We start from the raw sequence: 25946 nt of genomic DNA, 5'->3' as shown, positions 1-25946 counted from the left end.
GACACATAGATATATATGTAGTTTGGGTGATTGCATACTGACCTTTCAAAATCCCCATACTCAGGGTTTTTGTTCTCTTAGTTGACAAGCTTATTGTTGGAATAACAAAACATTTTGTAAAATTAGCGTTACCCAAAAAAAGTGCAGAAACTTCCCCCCCCCCCCATACATCAGCTGCTTTATTCTAATTGACCCATGCTTTTTAATTTTTCTGTTCTGTGGTAAATAGCTGAAGTGTACACTGGGGGTTTAATGAGGGGCAGAGCATATGAATGGAGTGCATTCTGGCAATTAAGTAGGGCCTATTCTTTAATACTGCTGATAACCTAGTAATCAAAGGTACATTTGCAATTTAAGTGGTTTCCATACAAGACTGTTCCTTGAATAGATTATTTCTTTCTTGAACTTCTATAAAATGAGCCTTATTCGGAATTACTGCTAATTATCAGTATATTCTTGTGCTAATAAATGTTATTAGCAGTAATTTGCTTTTGCAAGGCATGGGAGAATTTCCTGGAGACTTGGGAAGAAGGTGGCTCTTTTCCAAATGGTCAATTCTGAAGCAGAGGAACAAGTTTATTTAATTTCTGTGTTCTTAGGTACTGTTAAATACAGTTGTTAATGGAGGAATTTGGATTGAAACTACTGTGGTTTTTTTCATGTACAGCCTGCACTCTTGGATAACTCCAAGAAATGAGGAAGTGGGAACTGAGAACAGTTTTGGGGAGGCGGGAGGGACTGAACCGTAATATCAGTTAAAAGTGAAGAGTTGGATCAAGGGAATTCTGGAGTAAGTATCTCTTCATATTGCTTTTAGCAAGAGCCCACACATCAATAATATGTGCAACCCTGTTACTAGATCACTCATAACTCACATGTGTCAATGCAATAATCTGATTAATTTTTACAGTACTGCAATAAATCTATGTTCATGCTTAGAACTTCAGCTTGGTTGCATGGTGCTTGCTTTTCTATATCACCTCACTTTGCTTCTATCTGTTCTTTCTTCCTTTTCAACTTTGGAATCCCTTAATTCTGTCCTTCCTATGGTTTTGTTTGTGTTTGTTGTTTGTTTTTTTTTTTTCTAAAGGTAGAAGTTCCTTTCTCAGCTTAAGTTATATTGGAATTTGTCTCTTGCTCTGTGTGTTGTTTTTTCTGTTTAACTATCATGAATTTACCTTTGTGTAAGAAAATGTGTGACACAACAAAAGGGAATTTCTCAATTTACGTTTGTAAATCATAGGGTAAAAAGGTGGAAAGAAGATTTGTCAAGAAATTCCTGGGATAAAAAATTTATAGTGATTTCAGCTGTCTGTATTTTGTTTTAGATTGTGATTTGGAGTCGTGGAGAATTCACAGTCTTTCCACAATGGGAGAAAGGACAGATTGTACGAAGTCGCATAGTTCACTGGCAGAATACAGCCCCGTCAATAAATCAGACAGGACAGATCCAAGTGACAGCTCTGAAATGCAGGATGGAAACCAAAATACATTGCAACTGAAGAAAGAAATATCTTTGATAAATGGCATAAGCCTTATAGTAGGCAACATGATCGGTTCAGGTATCTTTGTATCTCCCAAAGGAGTTCTCATCTACAGCAAATCTTATGGATTGTCGCTAATAATTTGGGCAATTGGAGGGGTTTTTTCAGTCTTTGGAGCTCTGTGCTATGCTGAACTTGGAACCACTATTACAAAGTCAGGAGCCAGCTACGCATATATCTTGGAGTCTTTTGGGAGCTTCATTGCTTTTATTCGTTTGTGGACCTCACTCCTAATTGTAGAGCCAACTAGTCAGGCGATTATTGCCATCACCTTTGCTAACTACGTAGTTCAACCTTTCTTCCCTTCCTGTGATCCTCCATATTTGGCCTGCCGTCTCATAGCAGCTGCTTGTGAATGTAAGTACTTGAAATTTACGATGTTATTTTTTTGTCCAGGGTTAAGTTTTATTAAAAGAAATCCTACCAAGTCCCAGGATTGTTGCATACTGAATCTGCAATGGTTTGAGTTACAGTGGGGAAAAGAACAATTTCCAGCACATGAATAACTTGCAGGTATTCGGTCAGTGAATTAACCATTTTCTCATTCAGAAGCAGAACGAGGTATTTAACTCTTCCAAGTTTCCTCACATGTCAAAAATGGGGGGAAGAATTTTTTTCCCCTCAGAGAAGTATATTAGATCAAACCTCAGGATACTCTTGGAGTGGTCTAAGAGTTGTTGCAGAATAGCTGAATTCTGCTGAATAGAATTCTACTGTAATTTATTTTACAATAGCTTCTCAATGTAGACGTGTTTAATTAAGTGCTCTGGTAGGGTTTCAAAAGATCATTCATTCAAGGTTATTCTTCATGCTCATGATTAACTGTAACATCAGTACAACAGTACCTGTTGTAAAGCTGTTTTGATAAGCAGAAATTTTCTGTGCACATAAAACCTTGAAATGTTTGTGATCAGATAGCCAGCTCTGTTAGTCAATATAGAGGAAAAACTGTCCATGTGCTACAAATCAGGACTGTTCTGCTGTATCAAGAGAATGAAAATGTATGATTGTACTCTGTATGTCTTAATTTTAGGTATTTCTTATTAAAAGTGTTTATATACGTATTTTACATGTCCAGTCAACAATGAAAAATGTCTTTCAGAAAGTCTGTGTGGCCGTCCATCATCACGTACTGATCATTTTTGCGGTGTGCTGTGGAGTCTGCTATCCCTATTGACCTGATGCTCTTATTATAAAGCTAATACAGAACTTGGACTTTTTTACTGCCAACAATATGCTACGGGGAGGAGATGTGCTGTTCCTACCTGATTCCTTTTTGAGGCAACAGGGAGCCTGTTGAAATAGCTCTGAAGTTCCTTACTACAGTTGTCTATGTAGGACTAGGAGAGGGCAAAGAGAGAGAGAGAGCGCGTAGTGGTGTGTGTTTCAAATATTTGACTGCTATAACTAGCTGTGAACATTAGAGCTTCCCCTTCCATTTCTGTAAGTTAATTTGTTACTGTTGGGAAAGCACTAACATGCCGGTCTGTGTCCAGGTAGTGGGAAGAATAATAACAAACTTCTTCCAAAAAATCTGTCAGCTTATTCAGTTATGTTCCCTCTGTCTCCCTCCTCCCTTCCAAATATGCGTCCACATTTTGTTGTGACAACTTCAGGAAAGAAATGAAGGACCTGTAATGTCATGTTCACATTCCTTAAACAGACACTGTCCCAAGGGCACAGATTCAGGAGCGCAGGGGAATCTGCACTTCTATTTAAGGTATCTCGCATCTGAGGGGAGTTTATAAAAAGTAGTTTATCAAAAAGCAAGAAATTTAGACAGAGTGATTCAATTAAAGTTATTATATAGTAGATGTAGAAAAAACAGTTCGATGTCCTCTACACTTGCTGCTAAGAGAGGGGATTTAGCACCTTTTGCTTTACTGGAGATATTTGACAGCAAGATCACTCTCATGTAGGTGGAACAACTTACTTGAACAGTCCACTTTATGGTTTGAATGCTTGTTCTGCCCTGCTCCATGTGTCAGTGCTGAGACTCTCACCCCTGCTCTACAATTTCATTTAGCTCTTCCTGTTAAAGCCTACACTTCTGCCCGGCCTGTGTGTCAAATCCTTATCTCTGGATACGATTAATACTTTGGTAATGAATTTGCTGGGAGTGGAAGTCTGAACATTGGGTGGGTTGGTTTGTCTGAACTAGTAATAACAATACTAGATCTAGTGTGAGATCAGTCTTAGTGTTATACAGCATTACTTTGTCACTCATTTTGGAAATGGGGGTGGTGCAGAACTCGACAGTTCTTAGGAAATTTAATTACCTAAATGATAATTAGGTTGAAGAAAACAGGAGAGAATAATTTTGGTAAAAGAAAGAGAGAGGGGATGTGGCTTGTTCAGATTCTTGATACCAGAGACAGTAGAATCTGGTCTGAAGTAGAGACCAAGCCCTAACTCACTAAAATGAGTTAATAATAATTGTTCCCAATGAAAGTTGCTTAAAAAAATAATGGCCGAAATAAATCCTGTGAGCAAATACTCCATGGATAATATGAATCATTAATACTGAAGAGCAGAGATGAGACCAAGCAGAGTTGTTTTTTTTCCTGAGGGCTCTTTGGGAGCTGCAGCAGTCCTGACTTTTGAAATTTGATACAACTGTTTTTTTCCCTTCATCTTGCCAAGCTCAGTGGAATCTCGTTCAGCTATTCCACTTGGCCGAACTGTCTAGTATACTAGTGCCATGCTTTTGAGAGCATTACCTTTCTTTTGTTATCTTTTTGCAATTATTACTTTCCTATTTGGTAACTGTGCTAAGTACATTATTATCTTAATAGTATCACATTATTCTTGGATTATGGGAAGGGAAATAAGTTATCTCATTTTTTAATTTAATTTTGATTTGCTACTACCTTACTCCTTAAACAATCAAGTTTAGTTTTTATTTATATGCATATATAAAATACATAGTACAAGAAAATTGTTTGTAGAGAAAAAAGTACAGTAGAATATAATCACTTTTTTACTAGCTAGAGAAAAAAAAAGACTTGGGGAAAATATTTAAACTTCTCGGTTGGAATCAATAATGTAATGGTAACCTGGATAAGAAAAAATATGCACACAATTAGTATTTTGTTCAATAAAGAATACTGAAGATACTGAACCCTATTCAATAGTCAGCATTTGAGTTCAGGCAGAAGTTGTCGGGCTCGCCACTTGAGGAAAAAGTAATAAATGCGAAAGCAAAATGTTGAGGGCCATGGGAATGGTGTATTTCAACACTGCTCGAGCAGTGTTTGTTGGGGAAGTTGATCATATGAGTAAGTTTAGGCAGCTGCTGTTACTAAAATGTTTGTGAAATCTGAAAGTCTCACTTCAAGTTCCATTACAGTCTTGTGCAATAGGTCTGACACTGATTTATTTTGGGATAGAGGGAGGAATATATTCAGAGTACTCATTACTTACAACAAGTTCTTAAAAATCCAGATTAATGTTGCATTAGCTGTAAAGCATTTGTTATTTGGTCAGATCTGTTCTAACCTCACTTAGTAATACAGTTTAATACAACTGTAAAAGAGTTTTGAATCACCTGTGACCATATTCAGTAGAGCAAATACTCCATGGATGTTGAACTCATTCTCAGACTAACACAGAAGTGGAAAAAAGTTTTCACAAACTATTTTAATACGTTTGCCTAAAGGAACGTATAGATAATGTTTAATTTATCAGAACAACATTGATAAATTGAAGTTAATAATTTCATGTCATTGTTTCTTTAGCTTCAGGATAGTTGCAGAGGGCAGCTGATGGGGGTAACATTAGGAAAATGGGCATGTAATCAGAGAATGGGAAGGTCTTTCCTTCCATCTTTTGAAACTGTGTATTATGAATCTTTAGAACATCTGTTTCCTACTCTTTTGTTTAAACCAGTGTGTTTTCAGTACCAGTGTATTTTGTTAATTTAACCTAAGTATTAGTATAAAAGGTAAGTCCATATTTAGATTATAACTTAAAATCTTTGAAAAATGAATTAAACTGAATATTGTTCAAATAGTTTTTTCTTTTTGTCTCCCCCACCCGCCCAGGTCTTCTAACATTTATAAATTGTGCCTACGTTAAATGGGGAACACGGGTGCAGGATATATTTACTTATGCTAAAGTCGCTGCACTTATTGTCATCATCATAACCGGACTTGTTAAAATATTCCAGGGTAAGCTTATAAAATTAAAGCAAAGGTTTGTATTTATCAGCTAAACTGAGTAAATGGTCTAAAGACTGTAAAGTGCTTCTGTATGTCTTATCAAATGCCTCAGTACAAGCATAGTATAACCACTTCGAAAGCACCAATAATACCAATGTTAGATGTTATCATGTTGTTATATCATGAGAAGCTATCCTATCTCAGTTGACTTTGAACGGGGTAGAAGAAGGTAACTGATTGCTCAGCAACGTTGTGCAATTTACAGCCTGCAGTATGGAATAATAAAGGAAATGAAACCAGCAAAATACAGAGCTTGCAAAATGCAATGGGAGTGGAGAAAGCTGTAAATTTCTGTAAGGAACATACTACTTTACAATGAGATCAACTGAATATTTTTTTTACAAAATGAATTTTGGGCAAGTCTGAAAGTGACTGAACTTAAAAATAGTTTTGTAAGAGCATGTAAGTCGATTTGTGAAACAACAGCTCTATTTTTGCTCAAGTCCTGAGTTCTATTATAGCTATTAAGAATTAGAAAGTTTCTGGGGTATCGGATTTATTTATTTTCTTGAATCTGTGTGTGTTGGGCATTGTGCCTTCACGTTAGAGGTATTCTGAACTTAGTTTTGTTCTTAGCCCTTCCTTTGGGGAGAATTTAATGGTGTGTTAGCTTAAAAAAAATTTCCCTGCTTTCAAACCTGCCGTAAAGGTCTTTCCCTGGCAATTTGTGTCCTTTGCTCCAACTGGTTATTGTTGAAAGTCCCCGAGCAAGGTAATTATTGTGAACGGAACAAGAATATGCGTATGTGAGCACCATGCTGGAGTGTTAACTCCTTAGCACATCTGCCCATCCCTTGTTTTGTAAATCATGAGCTTGTTCTCTACTGGCTGCGTTGACATTGTCTCACTTCTCTAACTCGGCAGTTACTCTGCTTATGCCAAGAGAATAGCAATGTCTGATTAGGATAAAAAAGAGAAAGAAGTGAAGATATTTTAGAGGCCTTAAATATTTCCCCTGGCCAATTTTGATGAAGTCCAAGCGTTTCAGGATGTTCCAAAATGCACAGGGATGTTCCAAAATGCAATGTTCCAAAATTGCCTGCCTTTCTGTATCTGGTGTTTTTGTGTGTGTGTATGTAAAATAGTCTGAATACATAAAACTGCCATTGATGAGCTTGTCTTGACTTGCTTAAAGTCAAAAGATGGCACAAGTTCTCATAAATACTGGTGCTAAAAACCATGTGCTTTTTCTTTTACCATGGGAAAATTTTATCCAAAGTAACAATAATAGTTTATGTTCTGTTAATTGTTCTCAGTTTTCTATTTTTCATAGCTAAAATGTAAACATTCATTTAGCAGTTTGTTCTTTTTTGTCATAGTTATCTAAAATCAACTGTAATCTTTCTTTTCTCCATAGGCTAAATGATAGAAAATTTAAAAGGATACAGAAGGATGGAGTGGATTATTTTATAAATGTATATCTTATTAAAAAAAACCCTTAGCCTGAGTGCTGTCATTGCCAGTTGTTTGTAGCTTTGTCTGAACTTAATGTTCCTGGACTTTTTGTGCCATTGTGGACAGACTAGGTGTTTGATTACAGAAAAATACCATCCACAGGACATGATTTTTAGTAGTTTAAATGCCATGCTCATTCTCGTGGCTGAAGCACAGAGTAGACTTGCAAAAAGGGCTTAATAAGCAGTTTTTAAGGAATTAGCGTTTCTGAGGTTTTTTGTATTTGTGTGCCAAATTGAAAAAAAATTACTTGCTGTATTTTATTATCCTGTATTTACTATTGTCTCTTCCACATACAGGACATTCATCACACTTTGAGAACTCTTTTGAGGGATCCTCTTTTGATATTGGAGACATTTCCCTCGCACTCTATTCTGCCTTGTTCTCTTACTCTGGTTGGGATACGCTCAATTTTGTAACAGAAGAGATCAAAAACCCAGAAAGGTAAATGATTTGAGCTTTCTAAACCTTGATAGTTACCAAATTGCTCATTTTGTGGCTGTCTTTGACTAATGAGTTCTGAGCCTATACAGAAATGAGCAGAACTGCTCTATACTTAGATGGTAAGGCTGTGAACAACCACCAGCAAAGGTTTACTAGTTTTAAATTACATTAAAAAACAACAGAAAAAAGATAGGAATAAGTAAGTCAGGCCATTGCAGATTCAGTGCTTGATAAGCTTTCAGTACAAGATGTTGCTATTATTAATTACAACAGGTGTTAATATTGTAGTAAAACAGTTACATGAGTGTAGTCTGTGCTGTGTTTGTGCAATAATTCTGATTTCATATTTAAGAATGTTATCTTTTCTATGAATTTATGCTCTAAAAGTTTGACTGACTAAACTAATCTTGTTCAGTCGTCAGTCTGTAAGCAGATACCTTTTATGTTAAAATAGAATCCCATTTGGTCATTTTTACATCCTATTACAAGCAACAGCTTAGATTGCTACAAGTGAAAGAGAGTGGAAGAGAGTTTTTTCCATTCTCCCAACTGATTTTGACTTTTGCAGTTTGTTCTTTTATCCCTGAGTAATATGCTGTGCATTTATTTAACCAGGAAAGTTACCTATTAAAAAGATAAAATAGCTATTTTTAGAGTTAAAATACTTATCTGCTATTTTTAGTCAGGCTGAAGTTCAGGTTGACAGTGTTTCCTTAAATTGTCTTGCAAAGATTTGTCATACATATTCAGAAGAGATGTACATTTTGTGTTTGCATCAGTCGTTTGGTCCTTCAAATTGTTTTTTCCACTGAAAGACCTCCCCTTTTGAGTGCTGTTGCAGTGCATTTTCATCTTCTTAGAGTTAACGTATTCTTCTGTGTTATCAGTTGGTTAACTTTTTTATTAGATATATTGTTTTGGAAAATAATTTTTCTCACAGGATATTTAGCTGATGAAAACTTCTTTAGATTCTTTTGCTATTCATAGGCATCAGTGCCTAATACCAGCTTTATTCTTGGTAACAATTGTAGTTGATAAAGTGAACTTCAAATTCCAGCTTTCTTCATGGACAGTTATTAGTAATAATGAGATGTTCTAGACTTCTATAAAATTACTCCAAGAATTACAGATTTTTTTTATATTCATTTGATTCATAGTGCCCTCATGCTTGTCCAGTCAAAAGTTACAATCCACAAGTTAAATTTTAAATAGCCCTTTGGCATTAATCTTTGGTGCTGCAGTCCTTAAAATGCCATTTAAGGTTTTTCTTACATTATGTAACATTTCTGAATTAATTTATAAGTGGTTTCTAATTCTGTTTCTTGTCTGCACTGAGGTTCACAGATGTCTTACTGTGAGTGTGCAACCTGGGAGCAGAGTCAGAACTCTCAGTTACTAATTTACTGATTTATATGGAAGGAGCGTGGTGTGTGTTTGTTTCTTCTTCCGCAGCATCAGAGAGACCCAGCTGGAGTTCTGGGCTTCAGGAAACTTTTGAGGAAACTTCCAAAGTGTGTTTCATTTTTCTGTGTTGTTGGGGTGGTGGTGGTGGTGGTGTTGTTACTGGAAAACATGTTCATGGCAAATACTCATCCATGTCACCATGTCGTGTTTGATTTCAAACTGGGCAAATGTGAGAGTTAGCACTCTCAGTTCTGCTTTCCCTTTCGAGACATTTGAATATCCCTACAAGCTTTGGGGAAATAAAAAGGCTGAGAAAAGCCAGAGCCTAAAATTAAAAGTTTGCTTCTGCATGTCCTCTGCAGAGTTTCTCCCTGTGGAGCTGCAGACTCAGGGCTGTGAGTTTATCTCATCTCTAAATTAAGTTTTGTCTGTTTACATCTAGAGGTTTGCAGTGTTTTCATATTACTCTAGACTTTTTTTGTATTGCTTTCTAGACATGGGTTTACCAGTAAGGTACACCGCATCCCAAGATTCACAGCTGTGTAGCAATTTTGGATTTGCCCTCTGCATCTCTATTTTCTGCAGTTATGCAGCCCAATTAGTTTCTTCTCTGCAGTGGTGAGTGCAGATGAGAATCAGGGGTTTGGTTTGATTTAGTGTATCTCCCTGCATCAGTTCTAGAAGTAGGTGTTAGAAGAACAGCAGAGTTCCCCAGGGAGTATGAGTTCAGCGACTCAGAGCTCTGCCCCTTTGGGTTCTAGTTATAGTATGGTAATTAACATGGCCAATAGGTAATAACTTAAAAGCATGTATATTTGAAGGCTGTTATTACTGACCTGGAAACACTGAAGTTAGGGTACATGAAGAGCAATTGCACAGAATCCCTTTTTACACATAATTTAGGTTTTAAGTTATAGCAAAAAATTCAATTTCTTTTCTCTGTATTTTATGTTAGAATTTCTAGTTTTAAAAGAAGCCAAACACTCCCAGAGATACCTGTTTTGCAATCTTTATTCTGTCTTTTATCTCTAAGGTAAAGAATGCAAATAAATAAGTTTATTGTGTTATTAATGGGTCTTTTTTTCCTGAGTTGTGGGTTTTGGGATTTTTGTCTTACAGGAACTTGCCACTGGCTATTGCAGTGTCTATGCCAATTGTGACTGTTATCTATATTATGACCAATATAGCTTACTATACAGTGCTGGATGTCGAAGCTGTTCTTTCTAGTGATGCCGTGGCAGTGGTAAGTTGACTGTGTGGTATTTTGCTATATTATTCACTTTTCACCTTCTAGGGATGTATTTTGTTTTGAGGAACAAAACAGGAATAGTACTTCAGTGAATACAGGAGGACAGAAAAACTCATCATGAATAATTTAATCTTAAATAGAAAAGTAGTTAATGAAATAACATATAATAGTAATATATTATTAGACTTATTAAAAAAGCACAGATGCATCTTGTTAATGTGGTTTGCAAAGGTGCTAATTAGACTTTTGCACTTTGAGCTGATTGCAAATTAGATTCATTAGTACGTAATTGTCTTTGTTCCTTTATGCTGTAGTATTTACAAAGCTGGAGTGGTACGTAGAACAGTGTTGCACTGAGCTTCAGTCTGTTGAGCTAATAATTGGTGCAGTGCATATCTGTAAATGGATGTGTTGCAGCTCAGCTATGATAAAGTTTAGCGTTGTATCTCCTTTTTAATAACTTAAATCACTGTCTTACCAATATTGTATTAATTCCAACAATTTTTAATATTTTGAAATTCATTATTTTTGCATGTGGATGGAAGTTTAAATCAAATTAAAATATATAAGCCTCTTAAATAAAAGCTGGTCAAAACATGTTGTGTGCTTAAAGCTAATCATTAAACAAAAATGAAGCTGGTTTTTTTTTTTCCCTGTAGCTAGTGAATTAATTGGATAGTTCTGGTTGCTGTATCGTTTAGACTTGAGACTTGGAAAATTTAATCTTTTTTTTTTTTGTTATTTAAATTGGGTGAAAAGAAATAGCTTTCCTCCCTTTTACATTCCCAATTGGCTTTCAAAATTTAAGTAGTCAGACAAGGGACAGAGAGTTTTTTAAATACATCAAAATTAAGGAAGTATTCACTCTGTTCCCACACAGGATTACTATGATTAGAAACTGGCTTAGCAAATCAGCAAACTTGTTTCAGGTGTTTAGGCAGATGGTTCTGCAAAAGTACTTACTTGACTTTCTTTCGAGTTTGAGAAATATTTATATTTAATGTAAGCTTTCAAAATAGTTTATGGTAAATGTGGGCTGCAACTTGTTATTTCAAATGTAATTATGCAGATGTTTATTTCAAAATGTATTGAAAGTAAATAAACTTTAATTCTTTGCCTCTTTTTAGCTGAAATATGGAAACACAAAATTGTCATAAAATATATTGTGAAAAACTTGGTAAAATATTTCAGAATGAAACAAAGCAAGACAAGGACTGAAAACACTTTATTTTGAATCAGCATATGATAAAGGGTAATAAAATCTCCAGGAATATTTATTTCTCTTGTAACCTTTAGTATCCCATATAGAATCATAGAATAGTTTGGGTTGGAAGGGACCTTATAAAGGTCATCTAGTCCAACCCCTCGGTGATGAGCAGGGACATCTTCAACTAGACCAGGTTGCTCAGAGCTCCATCCAACCTCACCTGGAATGTTTCCAGGGATGGGGCATCTACCACCTCCCCTGACAACCTGTTCCAGAGTTTCACCGTATAAAGTACCTTCCCATGACTCACAATGGAATTTTTGATTCTTGTCTAGAATTAATTAATCCAGACAAAAATAAAAGCCAGTACAGATGTCAGGACAGATGGTGGACTGTGTAAAGTAATATGCTATTGTTTTTTTTTCTAACAAAGACTTGGAAAATACATTCCTTTGACAGCAATGAAATTTTCCCATCCAGCCTCTATCCCCTAAGAGTATTCTGTGCCTACTGTACTGCTCCTGGCTTTGTCATCACAGAGGTTTATACAGCCATTTGGTGCATGGGATCAGGAAAACTGATCCACCCTGGGAGATGGGGGGAATGATGAGAGATGATTCCGTGTGGGCCTGTCCAATTTATGTTGCTGTATGCAGCAAGTGGTAGCACTGCAGCAGCGATGGGCAGCCAGATAAAGGACGGATGATGGATGCCTGAACTTTACTACACATGTGAAACCCAGGCCTACATTTTTATGATTTTATATACTCTTCATTTCATTTTCTTTAACATTTTTCTTGACCAGAAGTGAGTATCTATTTATTTTTGTGTGTGACTGTGTAATTTTACATGAAATTGTAATACTTGGAAATGGACAGATCAGGTCTTCCTCTCTAGTATAGGATGTATTGGACATGGAGGAGAAAAGAGGAAGACGTAAGAATGATATAAAGTCCTTAGTCAAGCTAATGAAAAAAATGTGTTTGTGATTTCCAAAGTTATTAGGGTTTTTACCTCTTGTGTAGTTTTAATGGAACTTAACCGAATTAATGACTTTTTAAGTCTAGAGCTGTGGTTTTTTTACTAGATCTCAGGATTGCCAAATACTTAGGTTAACTAATGTTCTGTGTAAAGATGTTTTTGCTGAGGTGTCTCATCAGCTGGCAAGCAATGGTCTTCTGGTTGCCACTACTTAAATCCCTTTTAGAATGATAAGGTGAAAACAGAGCTGAAGTTTAATACTTAACACATGACTCATTAAAGATTCCTTTTCATTGCTGATATGAATTTAATTGCCCAGTTTTATTAAACCAAATTTAAGCTTGATACATTAGCCAGTAGTGTGGACCTCTGGAAGGGTGTCTGTAGGGTGGAACAGTTGACACTGTGGACCTGATATGCACACTGTACATACTCAAGCAGTATTTTAATTTGGACTACCTCTAATGAGATCCCGTGGACTGAATGCTTATGTGTGGTTGGACTGCAGCAGGGGAGTGCAACAGGTATGCTCTTGAAGTTCATCTTCCAGTTTAGCCCGTTCTAAAAGTGAAGCTCCCTTTAGCTCTGATGCTAAACAATGGGAACCAAAAAGCAGTAAGTGGCAACAATTGTGAGAGTTGCGTCAAAAGTGCACTTGCAGTCCAAATTAAAACACTCACAATGCACCCATAGTTTTCTAGTGGATAGGGGTGGGGGGAAGGCTACTAACTGTAATGGTCTGTATTTGAAAACCCTCCTATAATAGAGAAATGTAACACTCATGGTGAAATTTCTCTGGGTGGTGGAAGAGAATTTTATTCTCAATGGAATCTCTAAGAAGACTTAGGGCATTGTGGTCAGTGGATGAATGAAGAAAGGATATGAGAATTAAGTAAATCCAAAACCTAATCTGATGAAAACAAGCCATTTTGATCTGCTCACATATTCTACATGTGATACATGATACAGATTGCTCTAGTTTCCTTATTGCCCTCTATGTAGTTGTAGGATGAAAATTACAATAATTATTTTTTTTTAAAAGAAATGTGGTAGTAATATTGCTGCATTTTAGAGCCTTTTGTGTAGTAAAGCATCAGTTAAATTTAATCTTTCCATGTTGCTTTTTTGGGGAGGAATGAAATAGCTTTCTCCTACTCATTTCAGTCAAGAGGCTTTGAGCTGGAAAGGGGGGGAAGCTATTTCCAGTTTCTAAATGATGAGAGTAAAAATTATAAGTAAAAAAAGTACTAGTAATAGTGTATCTTTGCACGTTACCTTACACACTGTTTTTCTTGGTGGCTGGGAGGTGAAAGAAGTCTTAGCAAGGGATGATATGGAACAAAACGATAATATGTCCTTCCTTTACTTCAGTATTAGCCTCATTGCGGTATAGTCCCAGTGTTGGGGCTAAGAAAATCAGTTTTCTAAGCTCTTTTTTTGTTGAAGTAGTTTCAGTAATACAGCAACAGCTAGCTTAGAAGGTCTGCAAATGCTCCTCAGGTGGTTGCTGATCATGTAAAAATCGGTTCCTTCTTCAAAGATTGTGGTTTGAGTTTCACAGTTGACTTCTGTTTTACCTCTTTATGCAAAGCATCACAGCCCAAATCATCACAGTAACTGCTTCACAGTAATGAAGCAGTTACTCTGGAGCACAAACACACTTTAAATAAAGAAAAGCAGAAATTTTATCTCAACTTACACTGTCACTGAACAACTATTTTTTTGCATCTGAAAGTGCCATTGTATTTTTTGTTTGTGAAGAGGGCAGCTGGCTCAACAAGTGCTTTTTGGGCTCGTCCATCTTCTGCCAGGAAAGAACATCCTGGCTGCCAGTGCATATCTTGTTACCTGCTCCTGTGTTTGGTCATGTCTGTGGTTTTTTGATTGAGTTCGTACAATAGGTGATATTTGGCAGCTTACTTCTTTTACTTGCAAAAGCTAAAAATGATTCCTGGTTGAAGCAAACAGTTGGTTGTCCGGCATAGCCATCTGTCATCTTGGAGCTTTACAGCTTTGCTGGTAGATTGGGGTTAAAGATGATGACTTCAGTTGCATCTTTGAATACTATCTGGCAAGTCCAGCATCAATCAATCCAATTTACCCTGGCGTGCTCATATTCTAGAGCAGACTTACTTTGCTTAGACATGCCCTCTCCCTCAATGAACCAGGAATGTGGGAGGCTGTGTGCTCTAGCAGTTTAATTCTTCTTTGGTGTATAGTTAAACAAATGATGAGTGACTTTTTTCTAACTGAATTCAGCCGGAAATTCTTACGTGACTCTTAAACTTTTGAGTATTATTTCTCTTCCTTCATTTGGCCAGTCACTGGCCTCTTTTCTGAAGAGGAACATCTGTTTGTCTTTGGCTGCCAGTGTCATGTCCCCTTTTTTGCTTGTGCTGGCACCTCCCAGTAAGGCTCCTTTGGATGAAGTGCATATTCTGTACCTCCTAATGGAAGAACTCTTCATTAGGGACCGGCAGCTGCTTTTAGAAAAGAGCTGCTTAGTAAGTCATTTGCTGCTTTCTTGGAGTCAACCATAGTTCGCTATAATGCAGCACTCCTGTCGCCAGTTATGTAGAAGTTCTTTGGTTTTGGAGGCCAAGCTATGTAACATTTTCAATATGAGAACAATAAGAGACTGTGGAAAACATTGAACCCTTATTCTACAGCTAGCTATTAAAAATGCTAAGAACATGATAAACACCTGAGATGATTTCGATCAAGTATCTGCAGCACCTCCATGAAGACATAAACAAAACTGATGTGCTGTTGGAGCTGGCATCTGTAATCTTAATGTAGGCCATGCAGAAGAGACATGTTACATGCCGTATGTATGCAATATACTAATGCAGTAGAGTAATGCTGATTTCTCTTACCATAAGACCGTATTAAGTGACCTAAAGAGGAAGAGAGAATTTCATGCTGGACCTCGCACTGCACTCATACCTTTTTCTCCAAGAAAAGATGTTGGGAATAATACTAGGAGAGAATTTTATCTGAGTAGAAGCAATCATCAGAATGATGGTGGAAACAAGAATTAGAGGAAACCTGAACATTTAAATTGCTTTCTTTTGCACCTTTACAATTTTCTGGCTCTCTTTTTAGTTGATATATGCTATCCTTTCTTTAATATATGTGATGTTAAATCTAATTTGGTCAAACTGAACAGATGTTGTACAGTATCTTGACAAATGTAATCTATGTCAGTGAAAGAAAACTTCATCTACTCAGTGGCTTTCTTGCATGTGTGGCTTTGTGATTGCCATAAATCAGAGTTTCTTTGTTTCCTTTAGGAAGTAGCTCTTTAAAGGCCTGAGAAGCTAAAAATTGAGAAAACAGGCTGTAGTTCTGACTGCCAAATCTTCTTGTAATGTGGGAATATATTTATACTCTGCCTCAGGAGAAAAGTCAAAGCAGAATTAATTGCACTTCCAGGATACTATTGAGATTGTTTATGTATATTAATCTCCTTACTGCTTTATATGACTTTCAGGGTAAGAATGTTATAGAACTGAGCCTGGAAAAGGTCATATGTGTGATAGGATCTGGAATTGAGGTACTTAAAGAGGCTCTGTAGGTGTCTTTAAGCCTTCCTGGTAGAAACACCTCATAGTTTTTGGGTATAGTTTTGTATAAGTTTCTTACTCATGTTAGACTACCTTCTCTTTGCATTTATCCATCTGATCAATACTGTGCAGTGCTTTGCCAGCCTAGCATGTGCCCACAGCTCCATATTCTCTCAGCATAGTGTGACATTTTTTGTGTGCCTGTACGCGCACTTCCTGTATGTGTCGAAGTGTGATGAAAACGGCTCTCATCTTGTGATTTGTAACGTAAATGTGGGTCTTTCTAATCGTCTGTGTGCCTGAATTACTGGGTGTGAGGCAGTAGCCTGTGTATTTTGTTGTGGCAGCTCTTTATGTGGGGCAATTCCCGCCGCTTTTAGTTCAACCTGTTTGTATAGAACTGTTGTTTGGACCTTTAAAAGGACAAAAAAGTGTTCTTGCAAACCACTCACAAGTTACCACACGATGATCATGAGATCAAACTAACCCAAGATAAAAATAAAGTGTAGTTAAATCAGTCATTCATGTCTTCAAACAAAGCTGTAATTCAGTTTTTGACCATTCTTCTGGGAGTAATGTAAGGCTTTAGCCATGACGAAATGTTCAGCTGAGAAGTGCATGGCTGGAAGCTTCTTCCTTCATTATTATTCCCTATTGATGGTTTAGAAAAAAAAATCAGAACTAAGGGGAACAATTCCAGGTGCATGTCTTTCTACAGTGTGCGTGTATATATGTATATCTTACATGTCCAATGGATGGGAGGGCATAAAAGGACTTTATCTGTAATTGCAAGTGCTGTATCAGCCACTGAATTCTCTTACTGTTTCCTAGCTGTTAGAAGCAGTTATAGTTCAAGTCTGGACTACAGGACTTGTCAGACTATAGCAGAGATGACAATTTAATCTCTTAATCCTTCTTGCTCTTTAGACTTTCTCAGAAGAAACCTGAGAAGAAGTCCATCCCCATAGTGGTGGCTTTCTCCTGTTATGGTGGACTAAATGCTTCTGCTATAGCTGCCTCCAGGTAGGCTCCTCTGTCATCCTCCGCATACCCTTGCGAATGCTCCATTCTTTCCCCTGTTACCAGCTCATTTGTTTTTATAAATGCACTTCACTACTCCCAGAAGTAGTGGTAGTTAAAGTGGATTTGGTCAGGTGCTCAGTTCAGAGCCCAGGTCTAGCTTATTTGTGGAGGATCCATGATTGTACAATTGCGGTTTTAGCAGAAAGCAGCCACTAACATTTCTGCATCTTCCCCCCCCCCCCTTTTTTTTTTTCTTCTGGTACAGTGCACGTTATGTATGTGCTTGGTAACTTGATTGCTTTTTGTACTTTTCTCTGCCCTTCTTTCTTATGCAAAATAACCCTCTGATATGCCCAGAGATGAATGCTTATTGTGGCCACTTTTACTTACACTTCAGTGACACTTTTTGCAAGAAACACTGTAGGGATCTAGCTCAGCTTTGGAGAAGACGTTTCTTGGCATCTGTTAAAATGGGAGTGTTGGAGGATTTATAAACGTGAAGTATAACAGTGTGTTTATTGTCTGAGTAGTGATACACAAACTTGGATGATTTTTATGTTAGAAATGAGGGTGAAACCCAGTCAGAAAACACCTGCATAAAGGCAGGTGGGTCTATACTTGTCATGTTAAGCTAGTTAATATCAGTAGAAAGTTCCAAACTTCAGGTACCTTTCAACTTTGTTTTGCTGAAAGATCGGTTTGCAGGCAGATCTACTTGGCAAACCAAGCTGAACTTTCTAGATCATTCTCAATTAAAATACTCCTTTGCTTTACCTCTCTTACGGAAAAGTTAAGCTCTTGAAGTTAATGCTCCACCCTTTGGTCTCTCAGGAATCCCAACTACATCATTAGAAAGTACATTGGAAACGACAGTGTTTGGTGAAGGCTGTCACTAGGTTATTCTCTCTTTTGAAGGGGCTGACTCGTACAAATCTAGGGATATTAATTATTTAGAGTTTGAGCTAGATCAGCAGTTGTTATACATCATATAGTTTGCATCCAGAATTGGATGTATAATGTCTTGATCTGTGTATAATTTGTGGCAGTGATACCATAGCTTTGCCTTAACTCTTTGTGGCTTTTCCCGCTCATATGAGGGATTGCTGTTTTCGAGGATGTATGAAACACATTAGCATGTCTTAGAAATGGTAGGATGGAAATGGCCTCTGAGTTAGTCTCGCCTCTGGCCCATTACTAGATGTTTCAAAAGGAAATGGGAAATGCTTGCAAAGAACAAATGTCAACCTGCCTTTTGGGGGGAGAAGTTTCTCCACATGATATATTAGCTAATTTGCATCCTGCAGCATAAGATGACATTCATATGTTTTCTCTCTCTTCTTTAACTTTAGCTGTTAATATTACTTACCTAAATGCTTATGCTTTAGGCAACCTAACTAAACATCTTAATTCTCTAACATCTTGTTGAGTGAGTTCTGTATCTTAGCTTTGTGTGTGTGTGTAGATAGATATAGATATATATATATATAAAAAAAAAAAAAATCCTCTAGCAGTTTTAAGTTTGGTGTCTAGTAATTTCACTTGCTGTTTGGCTTCGGAAATCAGCAGTCGAGGTTTACATCATCCTTTAAAATATTACAACAATTGCATATTAGAATTTTCATCCTGTCCTCATTCTTACTTGTTCTGGGGAAGTTGTCTTGATCCATTCACTGGATCATTATGAATTGCATTCTACTTTGGGAGACCACATTTCTCAGAGCTCCATTTAGATCAAATAAGGATCTGAGAGAAGCACTGTGGGTTCTGAGCAGCAGAAATCTTTGATATAAATAATTTAAATTATTAGTTGCTTGTTCAGTTTCAATTGACTGAAAATGAGTAATCTGTGGTATACAGAACACATTTCTTATGGCATGGTCTTTTGCTAAATTGATGTTCTGGTTTCAGCATGAAATAGGATTCATGCGTGGATTAGTTCTTTTATATTTTTCATGTGTTAATTTTTATAATTTCTGTGGGAATCTGTGTGCGTGTGTTTTTCCACCCCTGTGTTGAAGCTCCATTTTGAGGGAAGCTATACTAACATGTATAAACTAAAAGAGCTCAGGAAGAGAGGTGCTTTAGCAGGAATTAGGGTGACTAACACAGTTGATGCATTGACTTTGAACCTTTTGGCAAGGTTCCCATTGAACTGATTATACACTTTTGTATTGTTCCCTAGCAGCAGGAAATCCTATCTGCCTTTGCAAGGGCTCAACTAAATTGCACAAAAGGATGGAATAAATTTTGCTTTTTAGTGTAGATGATGGTTTACAGCTAAGCAGAGCTGGATTCTGAACCTTAACTTGGATGACGTGCTGAACAAAGCACTTTGTCAACCCAGACAAAGAACAGGAAACTTTAACCGGCCAAGCTTTTGTTTATGTCAGTAGTTTTTTCTGCATTTTATGGTTTAAAGATTGACATTATATCCAGGGTTTTGTCTCACGAAAATCAATCACTCGTTTCACAAAAAAGAAATATAAATATCTATATTAAGTCATTTAGGCTTTTTTGACCTACAAAACAACTTTCAGAAAACAGATCACAATGAACTGCTTTTGGTTATCTCGTTCCTGGAGTAATTAAATGAAAAATTTGACCGCTGTCAAATCCAGACAGCTTTATATGCTACAAATAAAGGACAGTTCTGAATGTTGGTCCGCTTTGACTGAACTTCGTAGCTCATAAATGTTATAATGAAGACCAATAGTTTAAAGGGGAGGTCAAGTGTTTCAAAATATTAAAAACTGAAGAAAATTTTTGTAATAGAAAAGACAGATCTGCAGAAAGCTGAACTAGTATGTATGCATAGTATACGGCACTTCCTTTTTTGGATATGTAATAATATTTTTGTCCTTTATTCTCTGTAGTCGCTGTGTTACACTTGAGTTCTGTAGTTCAGTTAGATAATAAAATATATCAGGATTGGGAGAAAATTAAAAAAAAAAATGTTTTCCTTTGTGAGCATTATTTTTATGAGCAGAACATGTAAGTTCAGGTGCTTGGCTAAGGAAGTTTGTGCTTATTTGGAATCCATAAATAAATAAAAAAAGCTGTGTGCTTCTTTGTGCTGCATTATGGATTGTCCTTACTATATTACTATTGTTCCATACACACTTACTACAAAAGCTTTGTTCTCATTGTTTTACATATGCTTTGTTGCAGATATTTTCATGTTGCCTTTTTCTTTTCCCTTTCATTAGACATTTGCTGACCAGGTATTTGGTATCTTCAGCTGGACAATTCCCATTGCTGTAGCCTTTTCTTGTTTTGGTGGACTTAATGCGTCAATTCTAGCATCATCGAGGTAGTGCATATCTCTTTCTGTTTGACAAATGTTCGTAAGTTTTTACGTGTTAATGTTATGCTCATCTATTATGAGGGGCAAAAATACTTTTGTAACCAAACCTGTAATTAATAGCCACAGTAAAATAACAGACCTAAATAAACCTCTGTGTGTGTGCACATATGCCCTTAACGCTGCCTTACTTCCCCAAAGCCTTCCTAGCTGCATGCAGAGTACCATTAAAGACCAAGTGAATGCTGTCTGTGTGATAAGTCCTCAGGCTTTCTGATTATTTGGGTTGAGTTATCGTCTATTTTACTTGATATAATAATTCTAGCAAGTTCATGTTTTCAAATGTATTTACTTAAAACTTACTGACTTTCTAAAATCCCGGTATCTTTTAAGTTTTTCTCAAAAACTTTTAAAAGTTGCTACTGCTATGAAGCTGCAGTCAAAAAGCTTAAGATACAGTATAGAAGCTTTTCTCTGAGCACTGATTATGGATGTGACTAGTGAAAGTTTTAAATAGATTTATTCAGGCATTTTGACATCCTTCCTGTCCATTGAATGTATGCGCAGTGCCTCTGCACTGAGAACAAATGTGAATCTGATCTGGTGAAGTAGTCAATACAGAATAACTCGCAGTCGTTAATAAAATTATGTGTGTTTGGGTTTTGAGCATGTGGTTGAGTGAGCTCTTTTTAGACACTTGGCGATCTCTTCTGCTTGGCATTGAAAACTATTCTGCGATAAGCTGGAATGTTTTCACTGCTAGCTTTTGGAATTTTTCAAAAAAATAGAAATTTATTTCGGTTACTATAGAATGTTTTCTGTTTTACTTGTGGGATTGTTTTATAAAAATGGGCGTTAACACCATGTTTCTAAAAGCTTATATGTGTCTTTTAATGGTGGTTGTACAATACATCTTTACCAGCAGGACTGAATCCATGTTCCAGTTTAAAGCATGGAAATTCAGTAGTGTAAATCCTTATTTTGACTGCCATTGTTCTTTGATTTTCTGTAATACATTCTCTCTCACCTGTGGCCTCAACATCTGTTTTCTGATTTGTGTTTTTCAGGCTATTTTTTGTAGGATCTCGAGAAGGTCACCTTCCTGATCTCTTGTCTATGATCCACGTAGGGAGATTCACGCCTGTGCCAGCACTGCTTTTCAATGTAAGTTGTTATTGCTTTTCTTTTCAACTGTTCAGATGTGATTACATGAATTACTTGAAGAAAGGCTTTAAAAAAGCACAAGAGAGAACTTCAGGTTTACTGTCATTGAGGTGATTGTCATTGAGAGAGTGAATTTTGAGAGATGTAAAATCATGCCAAACACCAGGGAGTAAAAAGGTGTTACTTCCATGCGAAAAGCAGCATAAACAATAAGTTTCAAACTTTTGTTGTGTATCTGACTCCTGTTCTTTTCTGACAGTGTGCTATGACCCTTATTTACCTGGCTGTGGAAGATGTCTTCAAGCTTATTAATTACTTCAGTTTCAGTTATTGGTTTTTTGTTGGTCTGTCTATTGCTGGGCAATTATATCTACGTTGGAAGGAGCCAGATCGACCCAGGCCTCTTAAGGTAATATTTCTTTTTACAGAATTGTTTAAAGTCCCTCTCTTCCACATATTGTAAAAGTACTATCTAAAACCTGTACCTTTCATGTTACCCCTAAAGGTTACAAATTGATCAGGATGCAAAACATGGTTTTCATTTTATATTGTACCATGAAAGCTAGCTAGTCTGGTAGCTAAGAATAAGGGATTATTGTAATAGCATACTCTTATTGTACGTTAGTTCAATCAATAGCCCTTCTGTCAACTGGAGAGTGTCTCAGTAGGCTAACATAGTAGTTAGCCTTTTTTGTTTGCTTAGAAATACCAAATTAGGAATACTTAATGAATTCTGTCAAGGTGGACCACATTTAGCTCTGATGGTGTTTCAGTTCAATATCTGATCATCTTACCACCTTCTCATAGTTGAAGTTGATAGGCTACATGAAAAAGTCATTCGTGTTTCCTGGGATTTATTGGATTTGTCTAAAAACACCTCATACTGTTATACACTTTGTTTCAACACAGCAAAGTTACCATACCTGATTACTTTTGCAATTTTTAGCAGCAATTCTGATCAAGAATAATTCTGCAATTTGCTTATGATTCCAAATAGCCAGATGTATAATAGGAAGAGCAGGTGACTTTACAAAGTGGGATTGAGAGCGAAAAGTCTGTAATTCTCACCAAATGCTTGTAACTGTAGACAATGAGTAGTTCAATAACATTCTGTTCTGTCTTTTCTGTCTGCAGCTGAGTGTGGCTTTCCCAATAATATTCTGTATATGCACAATATTTCTGGTGGTAGTGCCACTCTATAGCGACACTATCAATTCATTGATTGGAATTGCCATTGCTTTATCTGGAATTCCAGTCTTTTTCTTGGGAGTCTATTTACCTGCATCAAGGAGACCTCAGTTTATCAACAAGATTTTAGGTAAGTTTCTTTGTATATGGAGATGATCTTAGGAAAGAGGACAATTAAATAAGTGAATCGCAGTTTGTTGACGAAAAGAGTTGTGGTCTTTTGTGGATCACAGCCAAACAGAGGTTTGTGGTCTGTGGACCCCAGCCAAAGAGAGCCGCTCGCTCACCAGCACTCTGCAGGAGAATAAGGGAGAAAATAGGAATAACAAAGGTGAAAAAACTTGTTGGTCAAGATGAAGACAGTTTAGTAAGTGAAGGAAAGAGGGGGGAAAAAAAACCCAACAAGTGCAAAGGCAGTCACTTGCCACCTCCCACAAGCAGACCATTGCGCAGCCAGTTTCCAGGCAACAGCCACCTTGAAGAAACCCTCCCACATGCACGTGCTTCTTCCTCTACCCCAGTTTTTATTGCTGAGCATGACACTATATGTCATGAAATATCCTTTGCTTAGTTTGGGTCAGCTGTTCTGGCCATCTCCCTTCTGAACTTCCTGCCCAGCCCCATGCTGTTGGTTGCAGGGACAGCAGAGTGGGAGGCAAAAGAAAAGCCTTGATACTGTGCAAACACTGTTCAGCAAAAGCCAAAACATTGCTGTGTTACCCACCCTGTTTGAGCCACAAATCCAAAACACAGCACCATGTGGATCGCTATGAAGAATGTTAACTGCATCCCAGCCAGACCCAGTAAAAGAGCATACTGATTTTATATATATTTACTGTATATTTAAAAGACCATCCACTTTCTACAGATTTTTGTCCTCCATTTTTATACTTTTCTCTTTAATCAGCACACAAAAAGCCTTTTTCTTAAGCAAGGCTGATCACTGTAAAAGGGCTGGGCATCCTTGCTAATGGAAGGTAACTGTCTTGCTTTACTGAATCAATTGTTTGAAGATAGATTTTATGTCAGTCACAGATAGAATTTTGCCTTCTTTTGGATTGTTGCAGTTAAATTGTACATTTCTCTCCAGCAGTACACTGTTGTCATTGTTAATATGTGAGAAAACCATGATGAGGGATGTGGAAAGGAAGGTTTATAGCATAATCGTAGAATCAAACAGCCAATGAATATGTAAATACTCAGTAATCTTGTCACTTTCCTGTGTTATTTGAAGGTCTTGTTGGTTTATTTTTTTTATTCTACCAATTTTATATTAATTATAGAGAATAATCTTAAGTATAGAGAAAAAAGATTTTACTTCAGTCACTTGGGGGGATGCCTCAGAAGAAAAACACCCTAGGATATAAACAGAACAGTTTTAAACATTATCTGTTAAAAAAAAAAAATGGAGTGGAAGACACTTTTTGTATTAACTTTTATCGTTTGTTTCCCTTAAGAGAAGTGAGGCAGTGTTCGTGACAACTAACTTTCATTACTCAGATGCATGTTGTATAATTAGAGTTGAGATAGGTGGCTATTCTTCTGATTTATCTTCAATTTCCTATGCAGGTGCCGTCACACGAAACATGCAGCTGCTCTGTTACTGTGTTTTAACAGAGATGGATACAAGTAAAGAGAAGAAGTTAGAAATCAAATCCAGCTAAAAATTCAAAGCCATTACAAGCAACAGAAGGGAGGATAAAGCAATTATGACAACAAAAGGGAAGAGATGGAACTGGAAAAAATCGGAAAATTGTTTCCAGTGGTCTTTCAGAAATGCTGAAAATGTACTTGCAATTGGATTCTCACATAAATCGTCCCCTTGTGTCACCCTTTTAAACTGTGGCATATTTTCACTGGATAATGATTACCTACTCATTTCAGGCACACAAGCTATGTGTCAATACTGTTCCTTCTTCAGAATTGGTATTAAAATGGTAAGAGCTAATGGATCAAATTAGGTTTCTGCAGAACCAGGCGGTGAAGTAATGCATTTTTAAGTTAGACTGAAAACTACTTTGACTCAAAAGACCAAAACTCATTTCCAGCTTAAATCTGGCAGATGTTTGCATGAGATGATTTGCTGTGCTATCTTGGTTCTTATCCCAGAATATAACTGGTCACAACAAACTACCTAACTTGTCATTATTAGCAGAAAAATGAATAAAGTTGTGCTACATTATTTAAAGACTGAACCAACCTCTCTTCCTGACAGATAAGTATTTTATTCTGTATGTTATGTGGAAATACGGTATCAGACCGTGGCAAGGATTTAATCAACAAAGCGCCTTGGCGCTGAAGACTTGATTAACATTTGATGATTCTTTCCTGTTAGTTTGTTAGTACTTGGTCAACTTCTGACAGGCTTTGTGAAACTTCCAAAATTAAAATGCTCCGTTTGAAGCTTGCATGCATTTGTTTCTGAACTGTTTCAGTGAACACGCGTTAGCAGTGTTACCTCAGCAGTCAGAAAATTCCATTTCTAAATTTCAGTGCTGTTCATTAGAAAATGAGCATCCACAAACTCACAGAAGAAGCTGCTTTCTTTTTTTTCTTCTATAGCAGAACTAAAGTTCTGTGGCAGCAACTATATCTTGAAAGCTAAGTAGCAGGGAGAGAAAATAGCAATAAAAACAGAAATAAAAAGTAGTATTGCAATACAGACTGATGCTAGTTAGTACTATTTGTAATTCCAATGCTGTAAGCCTAACATCAGGACACTTGATACTGAATTTTGGTGCAGCAAAAGGTAATGCGAAGCTAGCTTGTTTGGCCAGCGGAGCAAGATATACTTCAAAAACATACCTGGAATTTTTACCTCATTTCAGCATGTTTACCTCAGTTGACTTGAGCTTGTCCACATGTGCAGCTTTTTGTGCATTGAAGTTGAACTAAATCTTGTCATCACAAGAATATAGCTGAAGCAATGCTTCCAATGCTGCACCACGTTTGCATCTGTCACTTGAATAATAGTGAGAATATTTGGATTCTTGTACTGACTCCCTGACCAAGGTTATCTTAAACAAAAAACCTACAGATAATGGCAAATTTTAGTAGATGATGAAGACTAACATAAAACAGAGTCTTGGGCTACCTTTATGAAGCAGCATTGGGATTTAATTCTAGCTGAGGAATTTTGTGCGCTGTTGGCACAAAAACATGTAGGGTCTCTTCAGTATTTAATGAAAATTAGCGGTTAG

General features: G+C 36.8%; 1 protein-coding gene across 11 annotated transcripts in view; it reads left to right on the top strand.

Moving 5' to 3' along the window:
- SLC7A6 (solute carrier family 7 member 6) overlaps nucleotides 1-25156 on the top strand; it is a 30334-nt gene extending 5178 nt beyond the window's left edge. For 8 of the 11 annotated variants that reach the window (XM_074583217.1, XM_074583209.1, XM_074583212.1 and 5 more), the window contains 10 exons: nucleotides 668-790; nucleotides 1329-1901; nucleotides 5588-5713; nucleotides 7519-7663; nucleotides 10187-10310; nucleotides 20300-20403; nucleotides 21462-21558; nucleotides 21818-21967; nucleotides 22693-22876; nucleotides 24316-25156. In XM_074583217.1, coding sequence (XP_074439318.1) covers nucleotides 1370-1901; nucleotides 5588-5713; nucleotides 7519-7663; nucleotides 10187-10310; nucleotides 20300-20403; nucleotides 21462-21558; nucleotides 21818-21967; nucleotides 22693-22876; nucleotides 24316-24410 — 1557 coding nt within the window. In that variant the 5' untranslated portion in view covers nucleotides 668-790; nucleotides 1329-1369 and the 3' untranslated portion in view covers nucleotides 24411-25156. The remainder of the gene's footprint in view (nucleotides 1-667; nucleotides 791-1328; nucleotides 1902-5587; nucleotides 5714-7518; nucleotides 7664-10186; nucleotides 10311-20299; nucleotides 20404-21461; nucleotides 21559-21817; nucleotides 21968-22692; nucleotides 22877-24315) is intronic. The other 3 variants (XM_074583210.1, XM_074583220.1, XM_074583218.1) reach the window with 1 other exon arrangement.
- Nucleotides 25157-25946: the final 790 nt, after the last annotated feature.

This window comes from Larus michahellis, chromosome 4 (assembly GCF_964199755.1).
Source record: "Larus michahellis chromosome 4, bLarMic1.1, whole genome shotgun sequence".
Classification (NCBI taxonomy): domain Eukaryota; kingdom Metazoa; phylum Chordata; class Aves; order Charadriiformes; family Laridae; genus Larus; species Larus michahellis.
Note: the sequence above shows the minus strand (reverse complement) of the source record. Positions and strands in the feature narration are given on the sequence as shown.